Below are 24,652 nucleotides of genomic sequence, written 5' to 3'. Positions count from 1 at the left end.
CTGACCCTCGTCATTCATTTACACTGTTCACAGACTATCTTACAATAAGAGTGCTGAATAAAAATGAGGTAAGAAAGTGGTTTGAAGATTACAGATCATGCAGAAACATGCCGAACAGCAACAAAATATTTTGTGAAGGAGGAAGTAACAAAACAAAAAAAAAAAAAATTACATGTGTGCATTTCAAAATAATCAATTTACACAGCTTTGCATCTTTGGTTACAAAGGTATGTTGAATGATTTCACAGCTTTTCCTCCCCCGGGCCCCTTCAGGAAAAACAATGGAGAAAACAAAGTAAGGAGGAGGGGGGGTGTGGCAACACTAATTCACTTTTTAGATAAATCAACTGCCTCCTGTTGACTCCTATTTAGATTTGATGCCAACAGGTGAAGAGTCGCCCCTCGAGGCTCTTAATACTTTATACTATACAAAAATGTACATTCAGAATGGATCTTAACTCGAGCTATGGATTGACAATTGCAGCCTAAAATCTGAGTTAGTGTTAAACGTCTGTCAGAATTGTTTGATTTTTTTTTGCCTACATTTTTACCAGAAACAAAGCATCGCCTGGGAAGCCAATCTGTGGAAACACTGTAAAGAGGATTCAATGGGCTACTGTTAAACAGGTTTTGTGAAATTGTTCATTTATGAAAATAGCAGCCCCGTAATAAATAAAACACTTAACAGTAGAACTCAAAAAGGGGTTGATGCATGGGTTGGACTTGATGTAAAAAGTAACTGCAGCGGTCTGGCGCTCCGACTCTCTCCCACTTCTTACTTTACGACATGAAACAGCAAGGCTAAAAATACCCCCTTTAACCCCGATCACGTATTTCATTTTTATAAAAATAATCGCTTTCTTTTGACAATCACTCCCGGGTTGTTCCTTTATCCACGAGGCGGACCCCTCGCTTTCCGCACCCACGGTCTGAGCGGGATTCAGGTCAGGTCGCGGGTTGGTGTGGGCTCAGGCCTGGACCGAGAAAAGACCTCCTCTCCACGACCTCGGCGCCAACAGTCAACTAAACTGGTAACATAGCCAAGATGAGAAAAAAAACAAAACACACCTCGCACCCCGACCGTCCCTGATGCTCAGTCTGCACACACACACTTTGTCTCTCTCTCTCTCTCTCTCTCTCTCTCGATGATTGCATTAACACTGGAAAGGCCCACAGTACAGATGCATACACACTTACATTCCAACACCAATTCACAGTCTCGCTTGCTAACTCACCCGGTCACACGCACACACACACAAGCACTGTACTTTGTGGTCAAAGCTGGTGGCTAAGAAGTTTTTTTTTCTTTTTAATTTCACAATGACTAATTGTAATAAGTTGTAGAGAAGATGCTCTTCTTTTTTTCTTATTTTTTTTTTTTCCTGCCCCGTGTGTAGCAGGGCAGATGCGCTTCAAGCGGAGGTGACGTTGGGTTGCAGTTGTTGTTGCTGCTGCTGCTGCTGCTGCTGCTGCTGTTGGCCAGGATCGAGTTGGGGCTGAGTCTGGAGCTGCTGGGGTTTGGGGTGGTGCTGGAGCTGGGGGTGTGACTGCGGCTGAGGCGGAATTTGAAGCGGCGGCTGGGCCTGCTGCAGAGGCTGGCTGAGTCCTTGCAGGGGAGGCGTGGCGCCGGAGCTGGTGGCCGACTGGGAGGACAGCTGAGACAGCTGCTCGCTGTTGGCCAGAGATTTCAGCACGGCGTTCTCCCTCTCCAACACAGAGTTCCTCTCAAACAGCTCCTTGATCTGCTCCTTCAAGACCTCCACCTCTTCACGCACTGCATACATCAGATGGCTTTTCACCAGGTCCTGGAGGAGAGGAGTGCGGGACATGAAATATATTGCTGGTTCTACAGCATATATGAGAGATAGCACAGCTCCACAGAGGCTGATTTATCATGCTCTAACATGCAGACCAGGACACAAGAGAAAGGCTCAAGGCTAAAGCTGTTCATGTGTTCATTCTAGCTGTGTGATCAGTGACTGTTTATGCTTAAAGGCAAAGACAAGCTGAATAAAAGGACTCTTTCATGTTTGAAGAACATGAAAAGAAGTGAAGACAGATGCAGGTACTAATTCCACAAAAAACAAATGTCAATCCAAATGAAGTCACTTTTGCAACGTAATTCAGTGATGTATGTGTGTAAAGGTTGAGGCTAAACCGTGCACAGGAAAGCTTGTGATCGGCGGTTTACTCACCATTGCCTGTTCAATTTTATTATCAATGGCAACAACATTGGTTCCAGAGGCACTGCAAAACAAAACAAAGGACAGATATTGTCTGGATTGATCGCACAAGTTTCAGCATTTAAACAGCCACATTTACGATTTCATCCTTTTTTCCCCCACAACAGATGGTATAATCTGAAAATACTAGGAGGAAAAACACATGAAAGAACTAAAAAAATATATATAATCTGGGGAAAACAAGAACAAAACCAACAGGCAATCAGTCACCACAGGAATCTAGGACATATCATACAAAATGACCTGTCAGCACTCTTGGTCATACCATGCACAATACAACCAATCCAATCTAGGTCAGGTCGTATATTAAGGAAAAAAAGAGAGAATCCTGGCTGCAGAAACACAACGGGTCCAAATTGGAGAAAATACTCGTTTCATTTATTTTCTGTATGTCTCAAAATCCCATCAGGTGGTAATAAAGATCTTGGATTATCACCCACATTGACCTTCCATGAATGTACAGCTGTGATTAACCCCCGCCGATCTTTGGTCTGACCCCCGTTAATCCATCACCACCAACCGGTCGGCTCTTCGCGGCCACTCTGATCTCAGCATGCGGAGTTACCTGCAGCATGTGCGGTAGGAGCGCGGCGGGCTGAGCCGGGGCGGGTTCCCGGAGCAGTGCGGGGGTCTGTAAGAGAACGTGCACGGCATGGCTGCGGAGGCTGCTGCTGGAGCTACGCCGGCGGCGGACAGAAGGCCACCGGAACGCACCGGAGGCGGTTTAGTGGAGTAAGAGTGACCGTATTTAGAATAATGAAACATGAACCGACGGGTGGAGTTGACAGGAGGTGGAGATACGTCAGAGGAATTATTTCTGGCTTTGACCGCTTCATAGTGTCTGCTAGCTGTAACTGTGCCTGCAGGCAGAGAGGGCCACACTTCAACTCTAATAAAGGAAAACGACTTTAGAAATAAAATATCAATCGATCTCTTCAAGTTACAATTTGTTACTTAGTCTTTTCACTAAGTTAGTTTCTCACAAGTAACTATAGTGACAAATAGTTTTGCTTTAAGTAAGACCTGCAGTTCATCAGCCAGCTGCTTGAAACATACTCCTCTGGGATTTCTGAATTGTTTGTGTTTAGCTGGTGTTGCTAACCCATCTGAGTTTGATGAATGAAAGACTAATGAGAATGTCATTACTTATTCAGCTATTTGCTTGGCAGACATAACGGTCAGGAAGAAAATGTTTAAAGAAAAAAAACCCCATCTAATATTTGCCGTGATATTTCAGTCTGGTCCACTGTGGTGGACATATTTACAGTAGATTTATCAACTCAGATTCTCAGTTAGGAGACTATTAATTGCTTTCTCCACCAGAGGGCCAAACTTATTTCCCCTCACTGTAAAATGTCTCATCTGGTCAACCTTTAATCAGCAGATTTAAGAAATCTTTATGAAAAGCAAAATAAAATCAGCTCTTTTTTTTTTTTGACAGACTTAAAGATACCGTGTGGTAGCAAGCCGCCCTCGAGACTCTCCTAATGACAAGATTTTCTGTTCATGCATACCATCCAGTTGCGTTTGAGGCCGTCAGAAGAGCTCTGTCGATTGTTATCAGAAATGCTCCCCATACCTCTGCTGCTACGAAGCACCGTCACTCAAATCCCTTGTCCTCCACTCCCGCCTTTGATATTTGTCAGATATGACGATGGCTAACACGAGCCACATACCAGGACATTACACAATGAACAAGGTACATTTGTTGAACAAAACACACATGGCGTCACTCAGGATACACAGGCGGACATCAAAAGATATAGTTTTTTTCCCACAGAATTACCATAGATGCAGCACCTAAAGTGAGTGTCTTTGAGGAGAGCCTTCAGCCAAATGTATGTAAATGGTATTTAGGCCGTAAATCAAAAAAAGTAGCTTGATCTTCAGTAGTGTGGTAGGTACAACGTTTGACTCAGAGAAGCAAGTCATAGCCAAGGTTAGACTCAATAAATAATAATTAAAAATAGAAATAGAAATAGAAATTTAAATTTGTTTCTTATTCTTGTAGAGGTTAATAGCGACAACAGATAGAGATGTAGCGTATTTTATATAACGAAAACAAATTGGTAACCTACTAACATACGCTCACACTAGCCACCTTACTAGGTACACCTGTTCAACTGCTCGCAAACATCTAATCAGCCAATCACAAGGCAGCAACTCAGTGCATATAGACATGTAGACACGGTCAAGACGACCTGCGTTCAAACTGAGCATCAGAATGGAGAAGAAAGGTGATTTAAGCGGCTTCTGAGTATTTCATCCATGAATAGAGTTTACAGAGAACGGTCTGAAAAAAAAAAAAGAGGTGTTCTCTGGGTGAAAATGCCTTGTTGATGTCAGAGGTCAGAAGAGAACAGCGAGAGAACTGGTTGGAGTTGATACAGTCAACAGAAACTCAAATAACCATTTGTTATAACCGAGGTATGCAGAGGAGCATCTCTGAATGCACAACATGTTGCTAAACTGCCTCAGTGACTACTGGATGGCAATCGTTGGTCTCAAAGTGACTGTTCTCGCAACTTAGCGTTATGTTACCACTTGAACGGAAAGTATTTTGTCCACATGACTTCCCACGTCCCGTTTGAAGGCAGAATAATTGTCTAACTGGGGCCTGGTAGCTAAACAATGTTACGCTGTGTTGACACATAACGACTGTTTCTGATGAAAAGCAGTCATGAAGAAAAACCTCTATTCCAAATCCGTTTAACATGTTTATGCTGCCGATGTTTAAGATTATCTATCTCTCTATATACATTTTTTTTTTCATTCAATCCAAATTATTCGGTTAAATTATTAGATTTTGACTTCTATTATTCTTATTAGACTTTTAAAGCGTGCCCCAGCTTTCTTTCCCAAACACAGTAGGGATAATGGTAGTAAACAACATGAAGTGGAACGCAGACAGAATCTAAGCCCTCTGAAAAGAATGAACATGTCAGCAGTCACTACTCACTCATTAGTGTCTGTTTCTTTCCCTCAGAGACCACATTATATGACCCCCCATGAGTGGTTACATAACAAAATGTTGTAATAAAAATCTTGAACCACAACTTCACCCAGTACTAAATGTGTGTTTAATTTAGATGAGGCGTCAAACACAGGCCCTCCTATAGTTTTCCACCCTAACAGAAGTTTTCAATAGGCCTGTGCCTAGAGGAATCTCTCAAGTCTATAAAATACCCCGAATGGGCTCTCTGGGTTACGCCCTTATTGCTTCACCAGTGGCTTCAGACAGCCCAGAAAACAAAAACACTCTATTATTAACAGGATCGCACTCTGTAGCACTACATGTGCCTAACATTACATGCACATAGTGTCCAATAAATACTGACCTGTTCTGAACCGTTGTAGCTGAATACTTTCCTACTTACAGATTCACACAAACCTGCTTTTGAGTAATAGTAACATAGATGGCTGTTTCTTCTGAGACACAACCAAAAGCAAGTTGTTAGTTTTCACCAAATACCTAGAGTGACATCGATGAGACACATGGGAAAAGACTGTACAATAACGGAGACAGTGTTTCTGGATGCTTGCCACCAAGGACAGACTCTCCCTGGCTTGTGCTACAAAATGGACCAAATCTGAAGTTTTGTGGCTAAAGTCCAGACCTCATGTGAGAGCTCACACTGGTGCCTCACAGCTGCAGGACATTAGGTGGAGTGAAGCATATTATGCTCAACTCAGCCAAGGTCATTAGTTTGGTCTATAAATATTAAATATTAAATAAATACATTACTATTTCTCGGAATGAAATAGTACGGCTTGTCTTGTCTGACCAAAACTCAGAAAATATTAACTTGACTGCTTTATAAAACTGGGGAAATAAGCAAATCTATCACATTTAAAGCAGCCTAATCAAGAGCATAACCTAAAGTAAAAAGAAATAAATCAAAATGGCTGGAGAGTTCTCTGCTTGTCGAGTTCTACTAATGGCCTCAGCTCTATTGTTATGTAAGCTTGAAAGTGATACTGTGCTGTAGTTCCTTGTCCGAATAACTCTGAATGAGCTCGCTGTCATTAAAGGGATAGTTCAGAGACTTTGAAGTGGGGTTGTGTGAGGTACCATAGTGCTGACCACCATCTACTGGCCTCCATGCCAGTACTCCTGTTTGCTTCAGAGCTGGCATGGAGGCCATGTAATGAAGTGTTGTGAACGGAGTTGGCAGCAAAACATTTTTTCCACCTTAAAAGTGTCAGTTTAACTTAGAATATTATCACTAGGGATGTCCCGGTCGGTATCGGGAAATCGGTATCAGCCCGATCCAGGCATTTTTTTTAATGATCGGATCAGTATTTTTATTATCTGATTCTGTTGTAGTTAATTTAGGACTGCAATAAAACAAAGTCTTTGTCTCTTCGTCCTATTCTGTTTTAACAGCAGCTGGCTAAAGGCAGGGCTGCCAAAAAGCAAACGAAGAGGGCGACGGACTTCTTTGTAGCAGAGGAAGACTCAAAATCACCTGACTAAACCACACAAAGTAATCTACTGTGGAAAATGAAGTCAGTCAGTTACACTGTGCAATGTGGATGTTTTGCGAGGTAGTAGTAAGAGATCGTCACTCAATATTACCAAGAAAAAATAAAAAGAATACGCCGAACACAACATTCAGGCACAGGCGACACAGAAGCAACAACAAACACTGAAGGCTGTATTAAAGTTTTCTAGAGACAGCCTCAAGGCGAAAATTATTACAGAGAGGGTTTACGAAGTTTCTGGTGTTGGATGACCAGCCCATTTGTGGAGTAGAGGACACAGGTTTTTAACGTCTGTTGGGAGTTTCTGGAGCCAAGGATAGCTACCCTCTCCTCGCTACATTAACTAATAAGGATAATAAGAAGAGCGTTTTTGAATCTGCAGGGGACGACATTTTCTTTATTTAAGATCGGATCGGGATTTGGATTGGCCAATATTGAATATTAAAAGATCGGATCCAAATCTATCAAAATTTTGATAGCGATATCCCTAATTATCAAACATTATTGTTAAACAACAATAATTACGTTATTAAATAATGTCCATGAAGGGTTAATAAAGTTTTCCGATCCTGATTCCGATATCCCCACAACATCATGCCGTCATATTACTTATTTCCAAAGCCGCCAGACTCCAAAGAAAAAAAAAACGAAAAAAAAAAAAAACACAAATTCCCCTTGCAGATCTACAGCTGTGTGACTTTGGTGGTGTTTTGACAAATTAATTCCCAGTAATAAACTAACAGACTGTGGCAGCAGTAGAGCAGCAGCTCCCATGTTCTGTATGGGGCTTGCTATTGCTAGTGATTTCCTAAATTCAATTCCATTCACTATCAATCCCTTTAAAGAAATTTCAGTTTCGAAAGTTATGAAAGAGTTTCAAAAAACTACTGGCTCCAGAAATTTGTGGTATTATTATCACAATATTTTGTCTCTAGTCTCACATCTTGCATATGGCTTTGATTTGTGCAGCTCCTCTCTGACGTCTTACTTTTAAAAATCCAATCAGCTTTCAGGCCTGACGGTGCTGTCAGTGCTGTAGCTTCTGTAATGTTTTGGATCTCCCTCACAGGTGGCCTCGCACAATTTGTTGTGTAAAACCATTCTTGCGAGAACGCGGTCAGACTTTTTTAACAAGAGGATGCAGGAATGGGAGTCGGGTGTCTTTGAAAAGAGCATGAAGTGATAAAACATCTTCTGTCCAGGCTGAAAACGTATGTGTGACGGCAAGGTAAAGCGATGGAAGTATTTAAAATATATGCACTTGGGCTGATATAAATGTTTTCAGGTGGGCCTTGTTTCACGGTGAAAATACATTTCGCTGCTGACCACATTCATTCCTTTTCTGTACTAACGTCTGTTGCTCAAAACTGGGGGCGTGCCGACCACCATCAGCTGTAGGTAATACACTGAACATGGATAAGCACCTCATACAACCCCACTTCATAGAAACCAAACTATTCCTTTAAAGCAGGGGGGCATGAAGCATTTTCTCTTGAGGTTTTCTTCCAGCTGGTTTTCAGTGAGGTGGAGACTACCGAAACCAAACCAGGGAATAAAGAGGAGGAGGGGAAAATTCAAAACAGCCATGAGTACTGTCGTTGGGAAATGTGAAAGGCCAGCAACGGATCTGTAACTATAGAGACTGGAAAACATTAATAATACAATCACAGATTTTTTTTTTATATCAGTGCCAGATAGATTTTCACAGTGACTTGAGCCAAGACTCGGATGATGAAGTGTAGTTCTTCTTCCTGGAGTCAAATTGGGTAAGACAAATATGTTAAGTCACGTTGGTTTGGGCAGCTACACTTGACCTTAGTTGCAAATGTGCTAGTTGCAGTGAAGCAAGGCAGAAAAACAATGCAGTCAAAGCCATATTAGGACACCATCTGGTAATCCAAGCAGAACTTCCAAGAACAACTGGCACCGTGGGGGGATTTTGGAAACCACAATATGAGTAAGTAGTGTCGTGTTTTGGAGCTCCAGATAGAGCAACACTATTGACACATATGATCTTGTTTAAGCCTCTAGATCTCATGTCTAAGCCGAGAACGGGTTTGAGCTCCTGACGTCAAAACTAATCATGTTAAATGCACAGTAAAGCCTCCTGAGTTTTTACAGCATTACAAAGCAAACACTAGTAAATACTGATGTACGTAAGGCCAAACATCGGAGGCCTAAAGGCGGGGCTGAGATGAAATACAATGCTAATGAGGACTTGAACTTACTCTGCCACTGATTATGCAACCAGCACTTCTGTAAACTACACCCTCTACACTAACAGGACTGAAGTTTATAAGCTACAGGTAGAGTTCAGTCTGTTTCCCATACAGCATTGGCTGTCAAACAGGAATGTCAATAAAAAGTCCATTATGGACAGAAAAGATGACACACAAATGGATTGTAGGCAAGCGGAGAAGCCGTAACTCATCTGTGCATCAGCTAGTTGTCATTTCTTGCCTCCGGCGGAACTGCTGGCATATTTAGGAGCGGTTGGTTTTCTTCAGCTACAAAGCTGCCCACTGCCTCCTCAAGACATGATAGGACAAGTTCAAGAGCTTAGCAGGCGAGGCCTGATCATACGCCCAAGGACAACAGGTGCACAAATCAATCTTACCTAGTCTCTTGTAATGCATTTGAAAGCCCAAATCCCAACGATACACTATTATTTCTACTTTGAGCATATATATATATTTAATAAAATGAACACCAGGCGAAGGCAGAGTGTGTCTTTTTCACACTCAGATGTTTACATATTTACTTTCATTTTATCCGAGACCTGACCACTTTCCCCTGTCACACTACAGCAGACAGCTGTGCATGAAGGAAGGCACCAGCCGTCAGCTAGCAGAGAATAGAATGAGGAAGTGCTTAAATGACAACCAAGCGAGCATCAAACCTCTCTGTTTGCATGACCGGGTCGCACTTAGGAAGCTGCAGTATATTTATTAACCAACACAGCGTAATTGGGTTTTACTTTTAAAGTTTGTAATGTGAGCGAAAATGACATAACCAAATCCACAGTAATAAAACTGGTGAGGGAGCAGCGAGAACCAAATGTGCTTAATAGTAGGCAAAAGAGGGTTCAAAGTTTTCTGCTGCTCAAATACATGTAGTTGTATCACAGCAGCTCGTCACTGTAGGGAAAGCACAGGTGTATTAATGATGGTTGCGTTCCACTTACGATAGGTAATACTTTTGTTCATCCTGGTTCACTGCCAACAGGGAACTAGGAAACTTAATTTATTTGACCTGAGCCATCATTAATTTCCCGTCTTTCCTACTGCGACAAGTCAAATTCTCTGCTGTGAAAATGATGTGCAAGAAACGTGTTTACAGTAAAAAGTCTTCATTTAGAATACATCTTTGGATTCTGGAAGTTCAAAGGCATGAGTCTGCCTATCAGCACCTCTAAACTGGTGTTTCTTTAATCTGGTTGGTCCAAAAAAAGGGATTGTATTTTGGAGCACTGCAGTAACTTCCTGGCCAACGATTGCCTGGCAACTGAACCAAAATATATATTTATGAAGTTAAATTTAAATGTAGTGTCGAAAGGAAGAACTAAATTTGCTGAGACAAAAAGAACAACATAGAAGAGACAGAGGGTAATGACACACTACAAAAAAAAGGCCTTCTGCCAGGAACAGGTGCCAAGTGAGCCATGAGACTTTGATAACAGTCCTCTTAAATGAATCTGACATACTTATTTTTTACGTTCAGACTTTTGGTCTGGTTTAAAAAATACATATTAGATTAAAGTAATCCCAGTGTCAGAAAACTCAGAGATGTATCCACGAGAAACAAACGAACATGATGTTAAATGCACGTTTTCTTCACATACTTTAAGGCTGGAGTGAACCATCTGAATCTAATGGAGAACATCCTTTTCGTATGATAAAAAAGTTATGTAAAAAATGATATGAAGGATATTTAGTCTGTTTTCTTAATGGGGTGCACTGTCCATTTTAGCACATTTCACTTTCACCACCTCCTCCATGACTTCATCCGCTTGCCTCCGACATGACCCCAGACAAGTCTGAATAAAATAGACTGATTACAGGTCACTACTGAAGGCCATCGCCAAGATCTGCCAAACACACAATCTCAAACAGATAGTCAGTTATCTTTGCTTCCATGGAAACAAGAGCAGCCTAACAGTGTAACCACAACACCATCAATTAAAAAAAAAAAAAAAAAGAAAGAAAAAAGCATGAGACTCATGACACCACTGTTTGTCTCATCTTACAGTGTTGTTGTCTCCTTCATCCATGCTACACTCGTCTCACTTTGGACAATGCTACCACAACGTTGATTTATTTATTTGCATCTAAACCTAAGAAGTTGAAGCAGCAAATGGGCTGAAATGAGTGTGTGCGTGTATGCGTGCGCGTGTGTAGTTCCTCAGTGACTGGTGATGGTGTGTCAGCTGTATATTTCTCTAAAAAACAGTTTCATTTCCTGTCACTCAGATATGGTTTCGTGTGCTTCTCTTTTCATTTTTGTAAATGGCATCGTTAAACATGTTCAGCCATTTTGAAGGCATTCCCCCATAATCCACACGCCACAACGCCGTCAGTTAGTGCCTGAGCAATTTCAGGATCAGTTTGAAAATGCAACTGTGTACAAAAGTCATTTGGCAGGAACAGAGACAGAGCGGAGAGAGTGCATTAGAAACCCAGCTCTACTCAGGCTGTGTTCAAATCCTGTTAAAGACAGCATGCACACACGCTTCCTCGGATCCGCTTTAAAGCTGAAAGTAGCAAGTTTAGAGTATGAGTAGTATTATTTTCATAGCTTTGGCCATTTCCTGCAAACCTGCTTTCTACTTAAAAGCGCAGATCTCACTTGAACAGAGTCCTGTTGTAAACCGTTTTAGCACAAAGGGAAATACACGTGAATGTGACTTTGATCCTGTCATTTCACGCTCTTCATATTTCCCTTAATAATCTATACTGGACAACTGCGTCTCCATAAACACGTGAATTGATTAGCAGCTGTTTTCAGTATTTGCTCACTGGTGTATCTGAAGAATACTGGAGCTGATATTAATTGCTTTCGATTAAGCAAACAGCCCTGATGCCATTTCCTTCAGATGTGTGTATTTAGACACACAGAGGGGGTTATGTTACAGCTGACAACGTTGACTACTTGTGGACATGCTTTAGATTGTGAACACTTCCTACCATGTTTGGCCTATCTATACTTCATTTTTTGCTATTCATCAGCTGACATATAAACCCACAGCGATGTTTCTGCAGTCATCTAACACTGGTCAATACACTGCCCAGAGTGATTCATCAGTCTTACTCTGACTTTATCTTTGGATTTTGGACTGTTGACCTGACAAGACACTTGAAAAGTTCACCTTGTGCTCTAAAAACAAACATTTCAATAATTTCATTAGTTCGGGAAGTTTGATCAGATTAACTGATTAAATAATGTTAATTAGAAGCAGCCCGAACTGGGTTAAACTTTATTATCCGATGAACTGCCCGACCACTCGCTTGGACTCCATTCGATTGTTTGTCTCTGCAACTCAAGATCTCACCTATTAGGCTGGTACAGAAGATGGCGGCCAAACCTATGGAAGTAACACCCAGGCAGTAAACAAAATGGAATTCTTAAGTGACACAGATAACACATAACGTCACAGAAAGAATCTGCGTCAAAGCACCAGCAGGAAAATAACAGCGAGAGAGATGAGGCTGTTGACAAGTCTATTGGCCAATCTTGCGCTTGCTGCCAGGCTTTGTTTCCAAACTCAATCCATGCACGTGGAGAAAGCAAAGCTCTCTTTTACTAAACACTGCACACGCATTGTTACACTCTTGCAGGCCTGTCCAGTCCAATCCAGTATGGTACTGTACCTATCACAGTGGGCCTTTGAGTCTCTTAATCTGCTGCCAGACTGGAAGGCCTGGTAGAAAGCCTTGGAAGGGTTCCTGTGTCAACCACATTTGGGGAAGAGAGAAAGAGACAGTGAGGAGCAGAAACAGTGAAAATAGACTTTTGCTTCCAAGAAATGCTTTTTTTTTTCTCCTTTTTTTTTTTTTTACGCAACTCCATCCGTGCTGCTTTACCTGAATGTTGGAGGTATGTGGCTGGAGAAAAAGGGTCGTGTCTTTCAGTAAATCAGGATGTGCAAACAGAGTAAAGCAAATGGGCTGGGGAGAGGGAGTCTTGATGTGAACACAGGAATGTATGTTCAAACGTGGGGGCCACTTCATAAACTTTAAGGGCCTCCCTCAGGCCATTTACCTATAGTATGTTTCTGACCACTCCAGCATACAGTGAGCTGTCTTCTTTAAAAAACAGGTACAATCTCTGGTTTTCAGCTAAACATTTGTAAACATTCTCAGATGTTAAACTTCAAACCAAATCTAAACCAAACCAAATCAAATCAGACAAATTATTAAAACCCCTCAAGGAGGATCTTTTGCATTTGTTGAAAAATGACTGGTTCCTTGTCAGGCTTGAAGCAGAAAACTGCATAATTTCGGGTCAAACGCTGTCACACTGTGTAATTTGACTGTATTTACTATAATTCTGTCAAACTGCTGCAAGTACACCGTGTTCCATGCCAGGGGATGCATGTCGGGAAGGGGGAAAGGAAACCCCCACGTTGACCCCTACACACACTCGGCACACGCACACGCATTTCATCTGCTCCCAGTTCGTGCTTTTCAAAACCAACTGCTTCTCTCCCATATTAACAAGAATGTAAATGCACACCGACGTGAGCATATGCGCACAGGCGCACACAGAGGAGAGAGCCAGCAGAGTTATACACACACACACACACACACACACACACACACACACACACACACACACACACAGCACAAAGGAATGAGGAGTTGATTTACAGCATGTGTGTGAATATTAAAGCAGCCAAGGCTATTTTCCTAGAAATCTCTGGCACAAACTCCCTTTGTCACATTACCTCATGACTAAACACTTTCACAAACCCCCTCCTATGCCTCTGCTTAATATTAGCTTGTGGGCATCAGTGCAAAAAAAAAAAGACCTCCACACGTGTGGCAGGCGCACGCCTCCACAGGAAACCTCTTCATTTCACAGTTAAAACTCCTTTTTGTGCTATGGGCTGAAACCAACAAGGTCTGATGACTTAGACTCCTCTTCATGAATGAGGTAAGAAACAGAAGAGTCATCATTCGCTGTTTTCAAGTAGCACACACTCGGCTCTCAATGGCTCTCTTTGTAAGTCTAAAATGCAACATGTCAATATCCAGTCATGAAAGGCCCTCTTTGTGAACCAACCAGTCGATGTGTACTGCAATGGTTAAAGTGAGGTCTCCTCCACACCCCCTCAAGTGCAGAGAGTGGGTAGAACACGTCTTAACAGATACGTACACACAAGAAAAACCCCTTTTCTTTTCCTAAACCTCTCTCAAAGCGCATAAGCTAACCTGTCAGAAACCTATGGTGGCACAAGCTCAGGGCTTTGCCCTAGAGCAAATGCATGACCTGACAGCAGACAAAAATAACCATTTGGTGCATTTTTGCTGGTTGATGTCACACATGTAGCCGGAGCATGACACATGTTTTTTTTCCTTCTTCTTCTTTTCTGCAAAACAACCGTTACTAGTTCATTTTCACGGTATTGAACCTCTTAAGAACCCTGTTAACTCAGATGAGCATGTGAAGAACCCACAACAGATGTAAATGATGAGCAACAAGTGGTGTGGGGGGTATGGGGAGTATGGGGGGGGGGGGGGCTGTGAATTTCTGTATGTGTTGGAAAGGAAGTGCAAGTAGAAGTGCAAGAGGTGAATAAAGAAAAGAGCAAAGCGTGTTTGGTAAGCATACAAAACACACAATAGATTTGTTTTACTTCCGTGTAATGGTGGCATGCTTTACTTGAGGTCCTGAAAAAGTTTTTATTATAACTTGACTACAAATAGGGGTTTACGTGAACTACAGAGCCACCATGTGCAAACCCCAACTACCCTGATTGTTAGAGATGAGCTGTTATGTTTCCAGTGACTTAAAGTGATCGCTTTAGTGTGTTCAGCTAAGGGATTACTGCCAAAGTAGTAGACAGACAGGTAGAGTAACTGTTAGGTGGGGTGGGGGGTGCAGAGGGAATGGGGAGAGGCTAAAAGAGGGTGCTGAAAGATCTCACTGTTACTGCTCATGAGGCTTCAGGTTCTCTGCAACTTCCATATATTTGCCACAGAGCAGAAGTAGGTCAAAACTATTTAGAGTTCAGCGGCCTCGAGGGAGTTTCTTTCAGCGGGTTTAGAGTTGTAGTCGAGGGAGATGGGGTGCAAGAAGGACCCAGAGCAACGGCATGATTACAGCATGGCCACCAGAGGAGACTGGGAGTGCCAAGATAGTGCCAGCGAACCAACAAACTTAATCCCTGTGACCACCACATGAGCCTAGTTTAGTTTTAGTCAAGCTCTCCAGGGCTGAAGAGTGAAGCCAATGCCTAAGTGCCAAAAACTGCAGTTCCTCGAATGGCCTCTTGAAGCTGCCTCTCAAATCAAGTCAATCCCGTAGACCTCCATGTACCAGACTTTTTTATTTTTTTATTTTCTACAGCTAATTTGTGACAACTGTTTGCTGAAGTCTGACATAACTCGCCTGTTTGAATTACATCAAGGCTTACTCTAATGTTGGGCATGTCCACTTGGAGTGATCAGAGGTTGCCAACAGATTTGGCTAGCTTTGTGCCTAAATGTCCCTGGAGTTAGGTGGAGTCAGGCACTATCAAAACGGCAACGGCCTGTTACCCTAACACTGAGCTTTGCAGACGGTTTGTTCATCTTTATATACAGTCAATCATCCCAGGCCTTAAACATCCCAAGATACTTCAAAGAACTAGCGGGGTAGACACTTGCCAGTAAAAGCCATTACAGTTTTTTGTTTTTTTTGAAAGAAAAAGAGATCATGTGTTCTACATTTAAGAGTGCAATGATCAGTATTTTTGTCATGTAACCCATGTGCTTTTCGGCTCTGCACACTCCATTTGTAAGGGAAAAGACACAATAACTTTAACTAGTTTCGTGATTGTCGAGTTGTCTCGACACGAGCCAAGCGATTACTTAGCCTGTTCTTTTTTTGACAACGCCTTTAGAGATGCAAGGGAAATTAACTGAACTTTTACTTCCACTGTCCAGTTCCTGGTATTAAATTAAGCCCCACTAGTCTCTGAATGTCCAGAAACCTGCATTTTTAAGTGGATTATATATAGTATGTAGTGGAAATAACTGACAGCAGCAGAGACAGGATTTACCCGCTATTACTAAACCAGGCACTAATTGATCACACAGGGAATTTGGTCAAAACACACATACAATTGTGGCGTAATAACCTGTGTGTCACTACCGAGTTAAAAGAAGATGATAGAATCATTATCCAGAAACTTTACGACAACTACTAGCTTCCGGACAGCTGGTAAGAAGGCAGAAGTACAAAATAACTCAAAAGTGAGTGTTGTTAATGCTTCAAGACACTTAAGTTCCACTTTCCAAAAACAAGATAACACGCATATTCTGAGCTAAGTTTATCTACAGCACAGTACAGCACATCCTCCGTTTAACAGGCCATTAAAACCTTGGAGTGTCTTGGTGACGTTCCTCTGCCAGTCAGAACAATGGAGGGCCTCCATACCTGGGGTGGAGCTGATGACTGACGCCTACAGAAGCCTGACGACAAACAGACTAGCAGTGTCACACTAGAGCAAAACATCTTTCTCCTTTAAAAAACTGCTCTTAAGCTGACAGGAGGCAGTTGTTCACTGCCTGAACATATTAACTGTGTACACACATACCATACACTGTGAAATGATTAAAGGGTTCAAGGCAGAAGCAGATGTTATTAAATTAATCCTCAATGCAGTAAAGTATCTCCACTGTTCCTTTGCAGCTCCTTCACGTGGAGCTTGGAACTGTACAGCTCAACACGTGTAACAGTAGAAATGCTGGCAGCCAGATTAAAAACCTTTGAGGCTTGAGAAGTCAAGCAAAAAGTTGTGTCTACCTCAGCAAGGCACTCTGGATAAAATGTGCCCACCAAATGTCATATGATACGACCAGAGAGCCCCAGTGCGGAAGCGGGGAGTGAGCTAAGGAATATTAAATGAATAGAAGGTGGAGAGCTGTGTGAGGGACTCTGGCTGAAAACAGGATACAGCAGTAAACCAGAGGTCACAGAGGGGAGGGAAAGACCCTGTGTCACTCTGTCACGCACACAGCCACACTTCCACCATCACTAAAAAATGAGTACACTGTTAATGTGTATGGTGAATTTTTTCCAAAAGGTATTGCCACACAATGCGGCTTTCCACAGCGAGCCCCCCCCCACCCCCAACATGGATGCCTGTGCACACAAACACATGTGTAGACTGAGTCAGCCCGTCCCCTTGAAGACACGCCCCCTCATCCACCCACACAAGCACAGTATCTCAATTCACAGTGGCAGCAGCTATATCGCAGACATAGGCTCCCCTCCGCTCGCTTACCTCCTAAGGAGTCTGATCTTACATAAGCTGGCATTATGTGCGGACAATAAACCAAACCTCCCCGGCATGACTTCAATTACATACATGCGATACATTAATGCAAAGGATCACGCAAAAGAGAGGCAACCCATCTGTGACCACAACAAAGACAATCCACCAATGTTATTTTACGCCCTCGGTTGCTAAAGCCATCTGGAAACATTAAGCTGAACCATATTCTACGTATGAGAGCAGCATCATCACCCTCTAGTCTGTATCTTCCATTGTTTTACTTTAATTACATGCAGGGAAAACTACAGGGTGAAGGAAGCTATGGGCAAACATAAAAGCCAAGAGAGTCTTTCGAGGTTGTGCAAGCTGTGTAAATTAGTCTACAGCCCTCTTAGATATGCAGTGAATACTATGTAATATATGTTCTGTGTTGTCTTAAGTACTGAAGTACACTTAAGGACAGTATGTATTTTTGTACAAGCAAGAGGTAATAAAAATATATATATATTTTTTTTTAAACTGGGGGAGGGAGGAATGGGGTTTCAAACATAGCTAAAATGCCTGTTCAAGAGAGGCATAGCAAGTTTCACTCTGCAGCTTCCTCTACCTCTTCTGAGCATACCACAGTTGCTGCAGCAAAGGAATGTCATTCAGCACTTCATCTGTACATGAACAACTGTCATGCCTTGTCTGTCAGTCAATCAGTGGGGTAGTTGGTACAAAGCACCAGACCGCACGGATGCTGCACCAGAAAAATAAAAAGTAGGTAGTGCTTTGAATGACAGGGTAGTGTGGATGCTTACTATGGGTCGTGGTGCTCCTTTAACAACGTCCAAAGGCCTTAAACTGAACATACAGTAATTTTGCCAAAAAGGTGGTTTAGACTTCTGCGATAAGTTGATGTAGAAGCTATAACGACGTAGAGCGCAAGAGCTGTGATTGGTCCGCTTGGTTGTTGCATGTTTCTGCTTTACTATTTCCAGCTGCTCCTCCATCTCCGCAATTTTCAGATTGATTGTTGTGGATCAATAAAGATGGAACACAATCGAGGAGAGGTTAACAGAGGAGGTTTGGAGATACAAACATTTGTACGACTCTTTGGTGAAATTTCAGCACTGTTTTCAGTCCCCCTTATTGAAAGTGATGCAGGAAGTGGGAAGTGAAGCAGGAAGTAGAAACAAAAATTAATTCGAATGGCAAAAAAAAGACACAGCAACAACTAGCGTTTGGGTGGTGTCGTTACAGAGCGAGCCAGACTGACAAGCGGACCGCTATAAATGGCTTGCACCAGCGCAGGCTGTGTGCGTTAAGTTACGGCATCTAGGCCCTGCAGTGCTCTAAGGGGCCGTCCACACGGAGACGCTTTTTGGTCTAAACGCAGATGTTTTGCATCGTTTTGGCCGATCGTCCACACGAGTCCTGTAAACGCATAGCCCTAAAACGCACTTTTCTGAAACCTGGTCCCAGGGTGGAAAAATTCGCAAACGCAGCTCTTGCGTTTTCGTGTGGACGGCGGAAACGGCGAAAACGATGATGTCATCGCCACACCCCTCGAGCAGCCTTCCACCTCCCGCGAGACGTCTCATAACAACATCAACAACAATGGCGGACTACATGCTCGTGTTCCTGCTGGAGAAGATATTGAGGCTATTATGGTTACCAGGGCAAAATATCATTTCTCCTTGAGTTTGGTTTCTTCTGAAGCCGATTTGTAAACAGCACTCAAGCTTTATGCGCATGCTCCGCCTCTTGCTCTCCGTTTTTGGTGAATTTCTGAAACTGAAACAACGCCACCTATAGGCCTGGAATATGAAGTAGCGTTTTCAGTCATGTTGAAACGGATCCGTGTGGACGCAGATATTCTTGAAACGATGCCAGGGAAAACGGAGGGGGAAAAGATCGTTTTGGTACGTGTGGACGAGGCCTAAAAGCGCCTCAAGCTTGCATTGCAAAAGAAAAGGGCCGTGACATGACAACAAGCACAGTCCGTCGACACACCCCACTGTCGGGTCTCTTATCAGACGAATAGGGGCACAGTGGAAACACTACTGCTCAATGTCTGATAATGCTTGGCTGTCGTAAGAGACCCCTGCTCTTATCAGCCTGGGAGCTGGGTCTTCTCACAAGCAAAAGCTAGGTGTTCCAAAGACACACTGCCTCAAGTGTCAAAACTAAATGGTGTTTGCAAGAGAAGCTGGCGGCATAAATAACAGGTATAAAATAAGTATACATCCAAAGTGACTAGCGTGTTGTGTTAATTGTTTAATCACATGCAAGGGGCAGGTGCATGCTGATGTTTATTATAATGTATTTCGCTCATTGATTTGACCCACGTCTTAACACCGGCAACGGTTTTCAATGCATCAAGTAAAGGCCTGATTAAAACCGTTTTTAGTGCCACAACTCAGTCATATCTGAACGCAAAGGTTGGGACATATAACAGTAATAATAAGAGGAAACTGCTAATAAAAAACTGTTTAGCAAATTTTAAATGCAACAGGTTTCCTTAAATGCAAACAAAGTGTCTGCAAAGTTGTCAAGTTGTAGCCTTCAAAGTGAATCCACAGCAACATTGTACTATGATATCCAGCCACCAAAGCAGGAAGTTAAGTACAGTTATAAAATTTCACCCAACCAGAAGTCGGGCAAAGAATAATAACAGGTAGCAATAAATTCCATCAACATAGTTGGTGCACCTCTCTTCAGTTTGTGAGGAAATAGCCCTTGGTCCTAAAATCACAGGCACCTAACAGAAGGTGTGTGTGTGTGTGTGTGTGTACAGAAAGTGGCACAGAAATAGACTTGTGATCAGAACTTTTTAAACTTCCCCGAAGTGCGCATGACACTGGAACGCTTCAAAATATAGTTTAAGAGGCTGTCCACCCACATGTGAAAAAAAAAAAAAAAAAAAAAAAGTAGTGCCAGCGTTCTGCAGTCTGCATATCCTGTCAAGTCTTTACTCCGGTACGGCTACATGACTGTAAATGGAAACCGCTGAGATTTCAGGCACTGTATCATTTCCGCTCATGTGTGCCATTTACTACAACTGAGAACTAAGAGATAGCTTACTTTTGGAAGGTAGGCATGCTGTATGTGGTATTAGCTGCTGTTTGCAGATGAAATAAAGCAATCTGCTACCATGTTACCTCTTGTGATATCATACATACAGCCTTTGTAATCATCAAGCAACACTATAAGAGAATACTGTAGAAATTTTAACGGTTAATTGCACTAACATCCACTGTAGGCACTTAAATAAAACAGTATCTGATGAAGCTGTGAGTGCAAACCATAATATCATGAACGCAGTGACGCAAAATCTAACACTCTTCACTGTGTTTGTATTAGAAAATATTTTCCAGTGGATGAACTAGCCTATTAAAAGGTCAGGCATGCAGCAGCATTTACAGGGTTGCCGTGAGTAGTTTGAGGCTAACAGACCATCGTGCTAACTCTAAGCACAGCAGCAACAAGCAAGGCCAAGGCCATTACTTCACAAGCTGTCCTACAGGGTGATAGTAAAAGGCTGACATTAGACCTGCAACAAAATACTTCCACACACACAGCGCAAATACACAACCGCACACACAAGGAATCAAAGTAGTACAAAGTCATCTGTATGTTTAACAAGTTGTTGCTTGTGCGGGGGAGGTTATGGGTGCCTCAAGTAAGCCACACTCACGTCTTTAAGCCTAATAAGAGACAACAAACATTATATGTCCGTTCTGTACACCACCACTCTCTTCCTTCACTGTAGGGGAAAACTTGGTCCATCTGACAAGCCAAACGTCCTTTGGCATATAGCTTTTCACAGAAAATGGTTATATATGTCTGCTTTTACACTAAATTGTGGGAGTTCAGTTCAAAATGTGTGCATTATAAGTTGATGATGCTGTAAAGCTCAACAGTTATAATAATTAAATTGGCCCTGGGGACAAATAAAGTTTTCTGAATCTGAATTATCGAGCACTTGAAGATATAAAATCTTGTTACCTGTCCTCCTCCCCGTCGACAGGTATGTGGATTCCAAATAGGCTGTTGACAGTCGGAGTGGTGAGCTGCAGGCTCTCAGGCATGAAGGGCTTCCCCGGTTCCTTCCCAGAGACAACAGGAGACTGTGCGTTGATGTGTCCCTCTGACTTCCTTCCACCCTCCGTCTGTCCAAAACCAATCACTGGGAGACCGTGCACCCCAAAAGCCAGTGGAGACTTCATGAGGGGTATCTGTACTGGAGGCAAACTAGAGGTTGTCACATTTGGCATGGCTGCACTGGAGGCACTGGGCACTGCAGTGGGCACAGTGGTGGGCACACTGGAGCTCACTGCGATGGCAGGCACATTTTGTACACCAGAGGATGTGAGGTGGCCATGGGGTTGTCCAGCTGCCCCATACTGACTCACAGTCGGCTGCTGTAGAGCGCCGCCAACCAGTATGGAGCCTATGGCACCTCCCATCCCAGCAGTCTGCTGCTGCAAGACGTTTGGAACAGGTTGTCCAGCAGGTATAGCCCCCACTCCTGCCCCGGCAACATCTACAATGTGACTTGGCACAGAAGCCCCTCCAGAGGCTGGAGGCATGACCGTGGTGGGTCCTTGACCCACAGGCTGCGGCATTGCCGAGTGGGTGGACACTGCGACCGGCTGGCCAGTGACAAGCCCCGGTGGCATGGAAGTAGACTGTTGCTGCTGATAGTACTCAGTCTGGTTCTGCATCAGTCCAGATGACTGGCTGGTCAGGTGGTGGCCCACAGGAACCTGCTGCTGCTGCTGGGGAGGGTAAGCAATGGGCTGGCCAGTGGGAGGCATGATGGGAGACTTCTGTGTGTGGACACCAGACTGAGGCAGGCCATTTTGCCCAACAGGCAGCACGGTCTGCGTAGCAGGAGGATGCAGGCCTCCCGCCACTGACTGAGCTGGGACAACTGTAGGCTTGATGCTTGAGAAAGTACTGTGTGTTGTAGACCCACTAACACCCTGTGAGCGGGCGCTGTAGTTTTGATGGTGGATTTGTTGCTGCTGCTGTGATAGTGTCTCCACTGAATGCATGCGAGTTGAAGAGATAGACGTGTCTGCCATGGAGCCCAAGCCCTGACCTGAGTGTGTTGCCGGGGCAACAGCAGATCCTCCCGTAAGCCCCAAACCACTGTCTCTGTCTGCAGCAGGGTCCAGCGTTACACTGGCGTGTCTTATGCTATCTACAGTCCTGCTGACAACCGAGCCCTCTGAGTCTTTCTCATAAAACTCTGTACACGTCCACCTGCCTCTTCGAAAGGGTTCTCCAGTACCATGATCAAGTTTAATGACCCTGAACCGTGAAGTGCAGCTCACCGTGGAGGTGGCAGGGGGGGCAGCTGAACTGGTCACTGCAGGCTGGGATGTGTTCAATGACACACTGGCTGGCCCAGCACTGGCTGCGGGAGTAGGCTGTTGCTGCTGCATTGCCCCAGGCTGGGCGATCAGGGGTAAACCAGTTGAAAGGCCAATCCCCAGTGGCTGCTGGACACCTTGATTTGAGCCGGGCACTCCCACTTTGCGAAACTCCCCAACGGGATTACTTGACAGCTGACTGGCTTGAGGTACGTTTGGTGGCGCCACAACACCGGCAGCCTCTGGCTCTCCAACATTATTCAGGGCCTCTTCGGATGAACTTCTGTCACCCGCAGGCTCGTACTCAGGCCGTGACATGTCGTATATTTCCGACGACACGTCTTCAGTCCGTGACTCGTCCGGGTCGTCCAGACTCTCCGTGTCGTCGGCGGCACCTATAGCCGCCACCTGGGCCTGAGTCACACTTGTGATCTGAAAGCAGCTCTTTTTCTTGGCCGGCATTTTCGACATATTGACAGCCTGATTCCCAAATCCCGTATGGCTATGTTTATCCTCTGTCAGAAAGGGACGAGCTGTTTGCAGCTTTAACGAAGCTTAGATCATATTAAACAGCATTTATTTTCTTAGCCTACCTAACTGTAATGTAGATGAATCTGCGCCATCCTCTTCCTCTGTCGGTCTCCTGTTGCGTTTCATGAGCTCATAACGCAACGCCACACTTCGTGTCGTCTTGTCCGGCAATTCGGTTTTTGACACCGATATGATCAGCCTGTACGGTGATTGACCCAGAGCTCTCGGTCGGTCCGGACCGGCCTGCTAATGTCCCGGTGGCCCGGTAGTCGAGCGGCCGTTGTCGCAGAGTGTGTTGCCCAGCTGCAGGAGCTACTTTAGGCTGAGGAGGGCCCGCAGCCCTCCACTCACCGAGCTAGCTAACAATTCAAGCCAACTGTCTGCTGCACACTCCCCCTACGTCGGAACAAGTATGTGAGACATCTTTCCGAAAGCCGTCCTGTGTAGCTTCTCCCTTCAGCGGCCCACAGTCATTCGTCGGCGACACTTTCTTCCAAGCTCACTGCGGTCGAGAGAAAGAGACGCTCTCTAATTTCACGCTGAAAAACAAATGATAATCTAAACAGCGCCTACAGTTGCCTCCCTCACTCAGTCACTCTTGACAAGATGGCTATGTTGTGAGCAACCGCGCTGCATCGTGGGTAGGTAGAGCGCGCAAGGATGTTTACGTACGAAGCGTTTGAGAATCGCACGTAGTGCTGCCTTCAGGGCACCGTCGGAAAAATTACACTTCATGCTTTCGCGAACATGTTAACGTTTTCCAAGGCCTTTGACACCTCCGCCATTACACATATCTTTTCTGCTAATAGAGCCCCTTATAGTCTTTACTCAAATCGATCATGTATTCTCCTTATTGCTGAAAGTGCAAAGATTGATTAAACTACTGTTATGACCAGGGCCAAAACATTGCTGGTGGCGCTGACACACAAAGTTGATAAACTGTGTGGACAGTCTCCCATGTGAGTACTGAGCAATTTCATTTCATGTGTGGTCATATGACATTCAGTTACAAACGCACTCCACAGAAGGTAAATTAAATAGCTACTGGTAGATTAAAATAGCACAAACCAGATGATAGTCATAGTCACTGCAATGGTAATAAAATGTGTAATTACTGTGCATGTGCTGCCTGTGTAAATAATACATGTTGTGCCACCATTCTCTCACAGCAGCTAATCGAATTTTACTATAAAGCATATCATTCACAGTCAAAACTGTGCTGAAGATTATTTGAAGGAACCTGCTCAATCTTTTTCTCATCCTTCTATGGCTATTTCTTATGCCGCAGTGCATCTTATCACTTCTCGATGAACATTAACATCTTCTCAGTGTCTCACCCCCTGCATTTGTTCAACGGGTCACTGGGATGTAACTACTGGATAATTTATTCCCACAGCCTGTTTTTGTAGGGGGGTTTTAAGCATGCTGTTTACATACTGGACTGTGTGACTCACAAAACCCACAAGCCTGCAAAGAAAGTGGATTTATTCTTATCAGTGTATTTTTGTAGAGACTCAAGATTGCTGATACAAAGCTATTAATGATAA

At 43.7% G+C, this 24,652-nt stretch overlaps 1 protein-coding gene across 2 annotated transcripts; it reads right to left on the bottom strand.

The window, feature by feature from the left end:
• Window positions 1-4: 4 nt before the first annotated feature.
• On the bottom strand, window positions 5-24,205 carry LOC311489575 (TSC22 domain family protein 2-like). Of its 2 annotated transcripts, XM_084546712.1 has the most exons (4): window positions 21,202-24,205; window positions 12,596-12,670; window positions 2,196-2,247; window positions 5-1,805 (listed from the first exon to the last, which is right to left on the bottom strand). In XM_084546712.1, the coding sequence occupies exons 1-4, from the start codon at window positions 23,043-23,045 to the stop codon at window positions 1,413-1,415; spliced, it is 2,364 nt and encodes a 787-aa protein (XP_084402838.1). In that variant the 5' UTR covers window positions 23,046-24,205; the 3' UTR covers window positions 5-1,412. The 2 variants fall into 2 exon arrangements, with proteins under 2 accessions (XP_084402838.1, XP_084402839.1); XM_084546713.1 differs by lacking the exon at window positions 12,596-12,670 and having other exon boundaries at window positions 21,202-24,199.
• Window positions 24,206-24,652: the final 447 nt, after the last annotated feature.

This window comes from Chelon labrosus, assembly GCF_963514085.1.
Source record: "Chelon labrosus genome assembly, chromosome: 6".
NCBI lineage: Eukaryota > Metazoa > Chordata > Actinopteri > Mugiliformes > Mugilidae > Chelon > Chelon labrosus.
The sequence above is the reverse complement of the archived record's forward strand: the minus strand, read 5'-3'. Positions and strand labels throughout refer to the sequence as shown.